A 13699-nucleotide genomic window follows, 5' to 3' on the forward strand; every position below is an offset into this window, starting at 1 on the left:
TATAAAAAAAAAAAACGTTTGAAAACAAAGTGTCAAGGCTAAAATGTAGGTTCTTGAGTAAGTAAAAGTCATTACCGTAATCAATTAAAAAAACATAAATTTTAATAATTTTTTTACGTCCTGTTTAATTTTTGCAAAAAAAAAATACATAAAAGCATTTTATTTGCTAAATGCAAAAACGATCAAAAATAATAAATAACTTTGTCTTCTTGTCTTCCTGTTTTTTTTTTTAATTTTATTATTAACAACACACAACATTCTTTATTTTCTTCTTTCTTTAAGGTTTTAATTACAATAATTCAATTATTTAATGGGAAAAAATTGTATTATAGACTTAATTCTTCTTAGAAGGGCATTATTAAAATCAGTTTCCACATCTTGAGACACATCCATAATGGAGCATAATTTCTTCGAAAAGGTTTCGTTGAAAACCGAAATAAGAGTTTTCTTTAAATTCACCATTTCCTCATTTGTAAAATTGAAAGCATTACCAGCGCCAATGCCATGCATATTGTCAGCATAAAGTAGAATAACGTCACGATTGTTGGACGATATGTAACGCATATAATAGTCGAGATGACTCCAGAGTAGATATAAACATTGTTCGATGATAAAAACGCATAGGGATAGTTGTATTTGTTTGTCTTCATGTTGTTTTATAATGTGTAAGTACTTCTCATTGGCCGACGAATCGAAACTCGAATGAATAAGAACAGATCTTTGACGATATAAGCCGTCTAATATGGTTTTCTGCGAATGATAATATTCAACGGATCCCTTTAATTGATTTATTATAATGCCCAGATTATACTGATGATATATAGTACTGTTGCGATTATCTTCCATGTGAACGCCTTCACTTATGGTGGGAGAAAACAAGAGACCATTGGTTCTATGATCGACCGAATTGTTGGCGACAATGTTGCGACAGAACAGATTCAAATTGGCGGCTATTTCCAAGAAATATGTTATATGAACAGATGAGGTATTTTCTGTCGATTCATCGTATAGAGCATGTCCAGATTTCTGTATCTCCTTAAAGTTGGCATCGTTGACAGTGAAACGTAGATATAGTGATAACATTAGTTTTTTTATTCTATAAACGTTGACACCAATATCACCCATCAAATCGGAATTTCTAGCTGCAAAGGCTTCCTGGCTAAAGGTTCTTGCTATGATGCCGATGATAAAGGAGACTTCTTGCAATAAGCCTACATCTGAAAATGGTGAACCTGATCTCAAAACAATTTCAATCATATCGCAATGCGAGAGTAAAAAGTGCATTACTTGTGAGATAACAGAATAGTTTTCTGTTCCCAGAGTGGTTACCAAACAATCACATAGATTTAAAGCTGGGAAGAGTATTTGTCTATAACGAGTGTCTACCCGGGGCACAAATTCCTGCAAGTCATTTTGATGCCATTCTTGTCTGCGTTTAAAATCGGGATGCATATCAAAGACTCGCATGCTGGACAAGACATCTAAAACTTTATTTGATAGTAAAAGTTCAGCACCAGCATGAGTGTTGGCCAAACGCAATAACATGGACATTTTCGATTCATAAACATACAAGTATTTCATATTCTCTGGAATATTGGATAAAGTGTTGCAGAGTTCTTCATCAGATTTAGCTAAGCTCTCAACGATGTGCGATAAATAGCCATGATGTGATATGAAATTCATAATGCCGGACATAGTGTCTATGTCCAATAAAACATCTATACAGGCCAGGGCAGACATTTTGCAGATTTCATGACCGGCCACACAATCATGGCATATTATTTCAATTAGCTTTTCTCCAAACTGCAAAATAACTTCAACAGCCATTCGTATATAGGTGGAATCGGATGACATGTAATCATTACCACTAGATTTATCCAAACGAGTGATGTAGTTTTGATTCGTTTGATTTGGGGTCTTCTTGGTACTTTGATCTCTGATGATGCGCAGACAGTTAAGCAAAGATGCATACAGATTAATACGCAACTTTTGGGAAGCCACACCGCTCACTATTATCCATTCCAAAATATATTTTAAAATACATTTAAGATTTAGCGTATTGGATTTAGACGATTGAGTTTGATTCATTTCCGAGTCATTGGCTTCCACTGATTTCAAATCACTTTCTGGAACGTTATTAAAACAACAGCGTAAATTCACTAGCAGCAATAGTATAGTGCCAGAAATGATGACAGACATTTCCAAAATAATCTGATTGGGTGCAACTTTCATTAGAATGCGCTGTAAGATTTCAATTATCAATTCTTGTTTCTTTTCCACAGGAAAAGCACAACTGGTGACACAGCTAAAAAGTATTTCGGTAACATAGCCCCAGGACTCCACAAATTTAACAGTGGCAAAACGTTTATTTCTCTGCTCATTAACTTTAAGTGCATGCAGTAAAACTGATTCGATTTCCTGTAAGATAAGTCTTCTCTGACCACTGGCTATAGTACTTTGCACCATTTTCAATTCACTGTGTAAGATATGATGCATTTTCTTTAAATCCACCAACATATGACCTTCTTCGGTTTTGTATTCACACTCTTTAAGAATTTGTTCTATCAAACCTCTATCGAAAAATTCCCATTGTGGTGTCGACAAGAGTTGTAGATCCAAATCAATTCTATTGAAAAGTTCACATAATATATTATTTTTCTGGCCGGAAGAAAGATGTTTGCTAGTATCGAAATTTGCATTCGTATAGAAATGTGTTAATTCTATGGTGGATTCTTGTTTATTTTTTGAATTAATACCCAAAAATATTTCCGATATATGCTGGAATCTACTTAGCTGACAATTTGAAGCGGTTATCTTCAATTCAATGGCTATACATTTTAATAAATTACTTATTTGATTGATGACATGGGAATTGTCCACTTTCAGCGAAGGCACCAGCATTAAATAACGGCATAGAAAATCGTTTCTGGTGCGTAAATAACGCAAAACTTGATCAGAAGTTTTTGGGTTGGCGCATACAGTATGCAGCAGCTCAAATGAACGTTCTATCACTCTCTCGACATCCACATCAAAACTTAGATTATTGCTTTTCATCTCTAGGTGATTTTCCAACAACGATACTATAGATTTAGTGCAATTAATGCCCATTTCGAGTATACCATGCCTTTGACCCTTGTGCATTTGCATATCTTTTAAGTGCTCGAATCCCATTAGGAATTGTCCCAGATTGGGAGTATGTTGACACAGGCAACTTTGTATCAAACGTATAATGGCTTCTTTGATTTCTAGTTTAATTTTGGGTATTTCATTGGAATCCTCAAATACCATTTCATTGACCTCCGCTTCAGTTTTGAGTGGTATATATTCGCTTTCCAAACACTCAACAAAACCTTGACGTAATATAGTTTTGGTAGTTTCATTTTGTGTAAAAATGCCCACAATTTGTGAATTAGCGCTCGGCTGATTGGATATCATATGTAGTATTTTAATGGCTTCCAAGGTGTGGAAGGGTAACCAATTGAAAAATGTCAAAAAGTAGGTAGAATTTAGTATATGATCAGGTTTCTTGCTGCGAGGATTAACATCTAAAAGGATTTTATTTAAACCCGAAAGCATAATAGCACTATTGGCATTTGAATGGGCATCAAAGTAAATATCCTGATACTTCAAGCCCAACTTAACTATTTTCAAACAATACAAAGCACATTCCTCTAATTGACTTTTGCCCTTAAACTTTTTGCAATCATCTAATTGTAAACGTGAATCATCTATGATTTGTAAAATCAAACGTAACATATCCGACTTAGTGTGCAACTGCAGCATTATATAAAAACCTGGAGGAGTGGGATTGTCAAAGGTTTCAGCAAAATCTTTGGGATTTATAGCATAAATATCAAGTAAATAGTGAATAATTTTAAGACATTTTGAACCAATATTCCATTTTTCGGCGGCATCCTTATAGGTTCTATTGTAGAATTTTAAAAATATGCCATTAATTAAGAATTTCAAATAAGGTTCAAAGCCCGGTTTACGTGGTCCATTTCCCAAATGTTTGGGTATAACTGTGGTAATTAGAGAATAAAGTAAATCTAATATACCCTCAGATAGAGGATATTTCTCTAGGCGGCATTCATTCTGTTCAATTTCAACTTCTAAATTACAAATTTCATATTGTACATTAGTGGGTATGGTGGCTATAATCTGCGAAGCTTCTAAATTGTCCCACAGTAAGGTGGCAGTTTCCTTAGATTGCGCCAAGGCAGCCAAGGTTTGCAAAATATCCGCTTTTAAGTGCAAGGGCACCGAACAGCCTAATAGACCTATCAAGGTATATAAAGGATTCCAGTTGGGATGTTCACAAATAGCAATGCGTGCCACATCATCATAGGTGGTAACAGCTTTTATTACCTCCAAAACTGCTCTTAAGCCTTCAATTTCATCGGGATTAATATTGCGGCTGGAAATGCGGCTTCGGTAAATCGTATCACTTGCTGTATGATATTCCTGCTTCAAGTTGGTATAATATCTATTCAAACAGGAGAAAAAGTGTTCCCACGACAAAGCAGTACTTCCAGTTAAACCTGAAGCCTGCTTTAAAAGATTAAATGTGCATCTAGCAGATCTATCACAGCTTGCTAAACCAGCTATCATTTTCAAATACGGCACAAACAGTGTTGAGGGCAATAGTTCTCCGGCTAAGCGTATAAACTTGAACAGAGAAACTGAACGTGTAGTAGTAACACAATTGGCAGAAGTTTCGAGGGGTCCCCAATACTCAACACACAAACCAAGACCAGCTTTATTGCCTTTATAAAATTTACCTATACACAGCAATAACATTTCGAAATTATGATCCAAGTTACTGGGAGGCTCCAGGCCTTCTTTCGCAAAACTAATAAGAGTTTTTGCCGTCTCATCTGCTCTACCACGTAATTCGGTTACTTTTGAATGCATAAAATCAATAAAATCGGTGAAAATCATATGGATACGTCTATAAAAGAATTGATTTTTATATATAATATCCTTTTCAATTATGGAATTGTGTATAAATTTAAAAATGTTGCTGCATATAGCATCGTCCACCAGCTGCTCATCATAATCGGTTACAATGGAGGAAGAATTTTGTAAATACTGTGAAGCATGACGTAAACCCGAAATAGCTAAACCAAATGAAAATTTAATGAAATTTTTAATGCCATTATTGTTGTTGTTATCCAAACTTTTATCATTCATTAAAGCCATATACAACTGTTGTATGAATTCATTGTCTTTGATAATATTTAAATTATTAATTAAACGATTATCATCCTGCTTTTGTAAAATATTAGTATCGTATGAATAAATCACCGACATAAGCATAGTTAAAGTAGTGTCATCAATCATCCCAGTGGATTCACTGGATTTATATTTCGAAAGATTTTTCAAGAGTTTGATGACTATGTTCTTAGGCAAACTTCTTTGGGCCGACCAATTGAACAAAGCCATGGCCAGAGACATGCGTATTTCTTCAAAAAGCTCTGATATTTGATTACGATGTTTATTGGAGCCAAGAGCTCGATTTTTAGTCAACAGCACCATTTCACTCGTTATATCCAACTCATCTAAAAGATCTACAATTCTTTCCAATATATTAGAGTCATCCACCAAAGACTGTGAGAATGATGAGGCCATTGATATCAACTCTTTGGGTACTTCGGAAACCCATGATACTCCACTTATAATTTGAAATAAATCACGTACAGAATTTGCCACCGCTTTGCGTCCATCATAATATAAAAGGACTGCAATTAGTCCACGTGGTAGTTCGGGGTATTGATTTATCTGACGCTGAGCAGTGCATAACAGCTCCAAAGCCAAATACTCATCTAAATCAAACATATCGGAAATGATGAAGCACTCATCCACCAGATCCTTAGACAAAATTAGGGTTCTTCTATTGGCCGTAACCGGTATACCCTGGGCAATGTGTTTTTGTAACTCTTTACGATTGCGCTCATTTTTTGGAGGATTTTTTAAAAGATTGGCAAAAACTTGTCTATTCCTCTTCAAACACATTTCCAAGTTTGCCATTAAATCTTCGGTGGGACTGAGAATAGTCTGCTCGATGATTTTATACATTTGTTTAAATGGAGACCACATATCATCGGGAATAACTTCCATCTTGAAGAAATTTTATATTTATTTTCACAAATTTCAAAAACAAAACTCAAAAAATTCGCAGCACAATACAAAAAAATTTACAAAAAATGCCGACAATTTAATTTAATATAAGAAGTTGAACAAGATGCTAGTTGAAGGCCGTCTGATTTAAAATATTCATCAGGTTTATGAAAAACTGTCAAATTTTCTTGTGTTTGTTGTGCCAACAACAATATGAGTTTGTCACTTTACAACAACAAAATACCGGTTGTTTTTGTAGTTGATGTCCTCTTATACCATACTCTTTAAACACGCTGGTGAAACCGCCAACTACTAAAATTAACAACTACGTGAAAAGAGTTGTCAAGTATTTCGTTTTAAAAATCGCTAAGATTGAAATATAATTTAAATTTTGTTGTAAATTAAATAAATTTTAAATTATTTTTTTAACAAGCGCTAATAATACAATTAAACAATTAAAAATTGTAATTTGTTTTCACTGTAAGTAAAAAAAGGAACTTAACTTATAAAAAGTAAATAAATACATTGAAATAGAGTTAATTTAAACTAATTGCATATATATTTAGTTTTTCATAATTATTTTGTATGTCTGCGCAAAAAATTTTTTAAACTTTTTTTAACGCAAATTTTTGAAGTACAAATATAATGTTAATTAAAGACGAAGTGACGTTTTGTCCCTAAATTTATATGTAAATGAATTATATTTTATGTGTTTTTATACCTTTTCTCAATTCCGTAATAATTCTAAAGATATTTGAAATTTCATTAAAATTGAATCAAATATTTGAAAATGAACAAAATTGTAATATATTTAAAAGAATTTGTGTAATTTTTGTGAAAAATAATATATATCAGAGTTTTTAATAATGTTAAATTATTATCAAAGTAAATCAGAATGTAATATAGCTCTAAAGATATAGTATTTGAAATACTAATAAATAAGTCATAATAATAAAAAAATTGTTTTACTATACATATATCACACATCACATAAAAATCGCTTTATTTTGAAATAATTTTTTTCAGTGTAATTGAAATACAATTGTAAATATGCAACACTGTTCGTTAATGACAGCTGCTGTCATCGCTACTGTGTTTTGGTAAGAATGAAAGCAACAAAAGAAAACTAACAACACAAAATGAAGTTGTAAAAATAATTCATCAGATATAAAAAACCAGTCGTGCAAAGTGGATGTTTACGTTCAGATAAAGTAACTTAAAGACACAAGAAAGAGGAATTATAAATACATAGTTATTTTCATTAAAGTTTAAAACACGTACTTTAAATAATAAACAAGAGCTTGTCAATGCAAGAAATATCTTTTCCATGTAAAAAGGATTCTCAGAAAATAAAGTGCATGTTTTTTGTGTCTAAATCTTGGTAAATTAACAAGAAAAAAACCAGGGAACGCCCACTGAAAAATCAAAAAAACGAAGGCGTAAAAATATTTAATTTCTTGAAAACTCTTTGAATGTTAAACATTAAATGCAATAAGTTAAGGTAACTTTCGTATAAAATTAAAATAACTATAGTTGTATATAAAATTTTGCTTAAAAAACACAATTTTTGTTAAATTACAGTTAATTGAAATGGCTACCTTAAGTGACACGCCCACACCAACAATGTTAACGTCAGAGGCTGGTGGCGTTTCAATAAAAATAGAACAGGGTGTGTTACGTACAAATAGTGATGATGATGAATATGAAGAAGGGAGTGGATATAATGCTGAGAGGCGGGGTATTCCGTCTGCACAAAATGAGTCAAACCACCCAAACGACGTGGACATGAATGGTTATGACAAATTTAATATGTACAGTATTTCCCATAGTATTTTCCATTCGGATGTTCATATCAAATCAGAACCACCGGTAGATATTGATGATAGGCATCCCGATGAGGAGGGGGAGGAAAACCACAGTTCTCATATGACATCTCCAAATAATCTTGATAAAACACCAAAAATAAGACTCACACCTACCAGTAAGCTAATAGCTTCACCCAATGGGGTGACCATCGAAAACAAACGACGTTACGCCTGTCCCTATGAGAATTGCACAAAAAGCTATGGCAAAAGTTCACATTTAAGATCTCATTTAACATGGCATACGGGGATCAAGCCATTCGTGTGCAAAGAGCCCGGCTGTGGCAAAGGATTTACACGCTCCGACGAACTTAATCGTCACATTAGAACGCACACGGGTGAAAAGCCTTTTGAATGTGCACAATGTACTAAGAAATTTTCGCGTAGTGATCATTTAACCAAGCATTTGGCAACACATTCTAAACAATTAGCAGCCAATAATAGTGCGAAAAGAATCAAATTGGACAAAACTACTCAAAGATCCCCTGCTAACACAACTGGACCTAAAGATAAAACACCAGAGTCAATTGTAAAACCTGTTACAATTACAGCAAAACCTGTAGAAGTTCCCCAATTAGGTATATTGAAAATTAAACTAGAGAAACCCGAAAATAGTGAGGAATACAAAATAGCCTTGCCGACACAGGAAATAAATAAAAACCCCGCTCGAACACAACCTCCAGCGCAGCCTTTAGAGTTGAAAACGGAAAAGAAAGCTGAAATAGTAGTTAAACAAGAACCATTAGACGAAACACAGACTAGTGCAATAACAACAAGTTTTTCACATGCTAATGATGAACCTGATGATGATGCCATTATGCCAGAAGCCAATTTACCACCATTATCGCAAAATACCTCCACAGTAGAAGTAGCAGCAGCAGAATCACCAGCTGTAAAAGCAACAACATCTCTTGTTAAACCCACAGTAGCCAATCGTTTGTCGGATAGTGTTTATGATCCGACAAGACCATTTCCTTGCTGTCATTGTACAAAAAATTTCAAACGCCAAGATGATCTCAATCGCCATATGCGTACACATACCGGCGAGAAACCATTTGCTTGTAACGAATGTGACAAACGTTTTATGCGTAGTGATCATTTGAAAAAACACATGAACACACATTTTCGCGTAAGATGATTGGCTAAGAAGCATCACTAATCGAGAGACACAAATTGTAAGATTTCACACTTAAATATGAGATTTAGAGATTCCGAAATTTTTCTTAAGACTAAAGGCATGGAAACTTTACTGAATTTCATTCAATTTAAAATTCAAAGCTCTGTTTCAAAAGTTTAAAGTTTAAGTTTATTTGAGTCTGTTTCAAATACGCATTTTTTAACTTGAAAACAGCAGTATCCCAATAAACATTTTGATTTGAATTCAGAATAGAAACCAGCCTTTAAAGCAGTGTCTACTAAACTTGAATCTTATAATTTTATTGAAAATAAAATTAAAAAAACTCAGGTTTACCTATTAACATAATAAATTTAAAAAGTCTTAAGATTTCAAAATTTGTTCTAAACAATTGTATAAATTTGCGGTAACAGAAAAAATAAACATAAATTGGGTTTTTAACTATTTTAGAAGAGTAAAGTTTAAAACAATAATGGTATCTTTTAAAGTTGTAGACCGATTTTACTAAAAAAGGATACAACTTGTTGCCTAAGCGATGTTTCTTAAAAGTTTTAAAGAAAATTTATTATTTTAATAAAATTAAATAATTTATTGGAATGTAATGTATATTTTAAAACATAAATTTTAATGTGTATATATGATATTAATATGTATCAATAAATATCTGTTGTAAATATATAAATATTAAAACGAAAAAATTATAATTAAAGTATTTCACATGGTTTTTGATTAAGGTTGTAAGCTTCAACATACACGGAAAGTATTTAACTTTTAATATAAAAAAAACTTGGGGTTTAATTATAATAAACACATACTTTAAACAAGAAATAAATGTATATTTCTGTTAAGCCAAACAAAAAGAACAAATATGTACATATCTATATATAAACTTTAACAAACTATGACATTCTCAATGTTATCGCGTGTGGGTGGGAGTGGCAAAAGCAGCAAAAAGGTAATAATAGTAGTGAATAAAGCCTACTAGCATAATACATTCCACTGTGATAATCAAGTTTTATTTCTTAACAACAATTTGTTTAAAGTATGAGGCAGTTACCAGTAGGTTTTAACCAAAAAAAAAACAATATTTTACTTTATTGGAATTTTTGGGCCAAATTTATCAAGAACGTAACAATACGTTACGCCTATTTTTTCTTATTTTCCCTTAATATTTAATACTACTCTTTGTTGTTTCTTTTTGCATTCGGTAACTCACTAATAGACATACATACAAACATATATATTTGTTCTTTTTGAACTCCCCATCATTCAAAGCATTCTAAACTGGATTACTAACAGCCGCTACTGCCTATCGACCACAGCAACATTTATGTTATTAAGAAAACATTCAGGGTTTAGTTTTGTGTGTAGAGAAGGGTAGTTTGCTAGTCGGTTTGTTTGGCCAGTTCTGCTAACAGCGCTGCCTGCCACACCTTTTTCCTGTTTATTTTATGTTTGTATGTTATTTCCATATAATTTTTATTTTGTTTTCAGTGCCATAGTGCTGCTTTATGAACTGCTGTTACTGTTGGGCGTTGTTGAAATTTCTTTTAAAGATAGGAGTGGCTGTTTTCGTTTTCTATTTCTTAAATTTATTTGATTTATTACAAATAAGAAATATGTACATAGGAATGTTTCATAAACTGGAAACGACCCTTAATAACATAGATAACTCATACGTTCACCATAGATAGATAGATAGATAGATAGATAGATAGATAGATAGATAGATAGATAGATAGATAGATAGATAGATAGATAGATAGATAGATAGATAGATAGATAGATAGATAGATAGATAGATAGATAGATAGATAGATAGATAGATAGATAGATAGATAGATGGATAGATAGATAGATAAATAGAAAAATATGATGAATAGATAGATAGCTGAAGAGATACATGTTGATATTATTATATTCATTTCAGTAGATAAAGTTTGTTCAAAGATAGAGGCCATCGTATTTTTTTATAGGCGTGGGATATATAATCGGCAATATTAGCTCTTTCCTTCTGACTATTTCCTCTATGTAGTATATATGATAGAATCTTGATTTCTCGATTAAAAAAAATCTCGATGTTAAGAAATTCAAAATATTGCAAAATCTGTTTTATACTTATTAAAGTTGTTGAGGTCAGTTGTTGGTTCCACAACCTAAGTTAAACAGCTTTTGAATTTCTGCGTTAGGTAGTCTACCATGTTAATTGTCTCGTTTATGAAAGTAAACTTTCTCTTTGTTGTCCTTTAAGAAATTTTAGAAGTTGTTAATAACATTCTCAAAATCAGACGTAAGCAAATTATCACCTCTATTCTGCATTTCGATTACGTTTCCGCATTCAGTTACACAACGATCGAAAATTAGTATTTCAACAAAAAACGGAATCGTAAGAAAAATAAGAAACAAATACACTTTATTTCAATGCTTTTCGATTGTGTGTATTCTGCCTGACGATCGTAACTTCGTTTTGGTAAGTTTTTATTTTTGTGACGGAGCTTCGAATCGAAATGCAGAATACCAAAGTTGTCAAACTGAGATCGGGTTGAAATGCAGAATAGGGCTGTATATATTGTGTCGACCCAATCTGCACGCTTTCTATTATTTTAAAAGTTCATTCCTAGTAAATTCCAAATTCAGAATAACAACGTCACAAACTTCACTAATTAATCAAACATTTCTGATAACTAACTGAGAGTTTCTATAATCATCCATAAATTCTTGTAGTAAACTTAATAGACGATTTTTATTTTTTTAGAATAAAAATATACATTTCTTTAAAATAGATAATAAGTAGAGTTTATAGGACGTTTTTTAAACTAAATTGTAAACTGTGAGGACCACAATATCGGCATTTTGTTTCTTAACATTTCATTTTGTATGCGGTTGGTTTTTAATTATTCAATGATTACTATAACGTTTAGATCTTTTATGTTTTTTCTTTGCATCCGTATCTAAAGGTTGTCTGGCGGCATCCAAGTCAAAAGATTCTCGAAACAATTTCATGCTTTGTTCGTGGGCTTCGGCGACATCGGCTAAATTTTTGGCAACACTTTTCTCCTGCTGATACAACACGCTATTAGATTCGAAAGAATTGCAGGTTTCGGGATCCATGCAAGTTTGAGACTGATAATAGTCATAATTGAAAGCAGAAACAATCGTCTCAGCATTGGGAAATGTTGTGGAAATATGTGGAGAATAGTTGTCATCCTCTATGGGTTCATAGATACTTTGATTGAGAAATTGAGATACGGAGGAGGCATAAACATTTTTGTTGTTTAGTGTTAAAGAGTTGTGATTATGACCGCTGCCCGAGTTATTGAAGGCATACGCCGCAAAAGAACTAAAAGCCGATGTGGGATTTATGGTTGAGGGAGAAGTGAGACGTTGTAACACAAAATTATCTACAATGGCTGAATTCGAGCTTTGCCCTGGTCAGAACTTTAAGTCTTTAATGGCTTGTGGCAAATCGGGCAGTTTAATATCTTTAATCTGTTGTGGAATGTTCATGCTTTTCACCGCACTCACAGCTCTAGCTGGTGCAGCCGAAATACCCGCTTCCTGTTTGACAAGTTTATTTTGTTCTTCGATACGTGCCATAATATCAGCCATATTTGTCTGTAGAACCATACCACCCATTACCAGTTCTGAGAGTATGTGATGCACTGCATCAGCATGGAAGATCAAATCTAGTTCACATACATTTTCAAAACACTTATCTAATGTCTCTACAAAAACTTGTATCAAATCCAATATACCCAATTCACTTTCTGAGGAATCCACACAAAACACGAAATACAAAGTGGCATAATGTCGATAGATGAGTTTGTAATCCGAACCACCAATTAAACTACAATAAAGAAATATTAGTACAAATATGTTTCATTAAATTCATTTCATGGTGATTCCACTCACCTTCCGCCCTCTAGAAAATTACAAACATTATCATCACGCTTGGATACCAATTGGAATGTTTCCTTAATTATCTGCTGTTGCATATCTTCATTCTGTGGAGAAAACCAAAAACGGAAATTCAAATCATGATCAAAGAAAATCAATAAAATTAATGAAAAATTTCACTTACAAAATATTGATAGAACTTGGAAAGGCGTGGTTTGCCATGATTATTAAACACTAGAATAGCTTTAATCATTATTATAATATATTTATTTTGGTTTTTTTATTGTTATCTATGCTTTGTTGGCTAAATATTTAAGTAGCATTTAAATTTTCTTCGTGTTTTTCTTTTACAAATCAGAAATAAATAACAAAATTTTAAGCAAGGCTAATCATAAGAGGTGACAGCAAAGACGAATTTATGTTGGGATTTATGTGGAGTTTGACATTAAAGCGTTGAGATGAATCTTTTTTTATATTAACAATTTGACATTTTACCGTTCTAGTTCAATAATCAACTGTGCGGCAGTAAGCACCTTTTGCAAATTCGCTTTGAGTTTTATATTCGTGCAGTGGAGATAATTTTGCGATTTTTATATAGTAATGAGCGATTAAAAAAAACACTTAAAAGCGGAAATATTTTTGAGTTGGAATTAAGACACAAAATTGGAATTAATATTTTTTTAAT

The 13699-nt window shown here is 32.6% G+C and overlaps 3 protein-coding genes across 3 annotated transcripts; 1 reads left to right on the plus strand and 2 right to left on the minus strand.

Annotated features, from left to right (window-relative positions):
• Positions 1 to 234: 234 nt before the first annotated feature.
• On the minus strand, positions 235 to 6346 carry LOC111675355 (nuclear pore complex protein Nup205). The gene has a single exon (XM_023436106.2). It carries the CDS (start codon positions 6118 to 6120, stop codon positions 304 to 306), a length of 5817 nt encoding a protein of 1938 aa, XP_023291874.2. The 5' UTR covers positions 6121 to 6346; the 3' UTR covers positions 235 to 303.
• Positions 6347 to 7279: 933 nt separating this feature from the next.
• On the plus strand, positions 7280 to 9221 carry LOC111675360 (zinc finger protein 236). The gene is made up of 2 exons (XM_023436113.2): positions 7280 to 7621; positions 7702 to 9221. Exon 2 carries the CDS (start codon positions 7711 to 7713, stop codon positions 9118 to 9120), a length of 1410 nt encoding a protein of 469 aa, XP_023291881.2. The 5' UTR covers positions 7280 to 7621; positions 7702 to 7710; the 3' UTR covers positions 9121 to 9221.
• A 2620-nt stretch (positions 9222 to 11841) lies between these two features.
• LOC111675365 (AP-3 complex subunit sigma-2) lies at positions 11842 to 13528 on the minus strand. The gene is made up of 3 exons (XM_023436118.2): positions 13199 to 13528; positions 13030 to 13121; positions 11842 to 12964 (listed from the first exon to the last, which is right to left on the minus strand). Exons 1-3 carry the CDS (start codon positions 13265 to 13267, stop codon positions 12550 to 12552), a joined length of 576 nt encoding a protein of 191 aa, XP_023291886.1. The 5' UTR covers positions 13268 to 13528; the 3' UTR covers positions 11842 to 12549.
• Positions 13529 to 13699: the final 171 nt, after the last annotated feature.

Source organism: Lucilia cuprina, chromosome 6, assembly GCF_022045245.1.
Source record: "Lucilia cuprina isolate Lc7/37 chromosome 6, ASM2204524v1, whole genome shotgun sequence".
In the NCBI taxonomy this organism is placed as follows: Eukaryota; Metazoa; Arthropoda; class Insecta; order Diptera; family Calliphoridae; genus Lucilia; species Lucilia cuprina.

Excerpts from the sequence above, each read along its gene's own strand:
- LOC111675355 (XM_023436106.2), bottom strand. The coding sequence starts at position 6,120 with ATGGAAGTTATTCCCGATGATATGTGGTCTCCATTTAAACAAATGTAT.
- LOC111675360 (XM_023436113.2), top strand. The coding sequence starts at position 7,711 with ATGGCTACCTTAAGTGACACGCCCACACCAACAATGTTAACGTCAGAG.
- LOC111675365 (XM_023436118.2), bottom strand. The coding sequence starts at position 13,267 with ATGATTAAAGCTATTCTAGTGTTTAATAATCATGGCAAACCACGCCTT. Across the intron at positions 13,122-13,198 it reads CCAAGTTCTATCAATATTTT|AATGAAGATATGCAACAGCA; the intron begins GTAAGTGAAATT and ends TTTTCTCCACAG. Across the intron at positions 12,965-13,029 it reads AATTTTCTAGAGGGCGGAAG|TTTAATTGGTGGTTCGGATT; the intron begins GTGAGTGGAATC and ends TCTTTATTGTAG.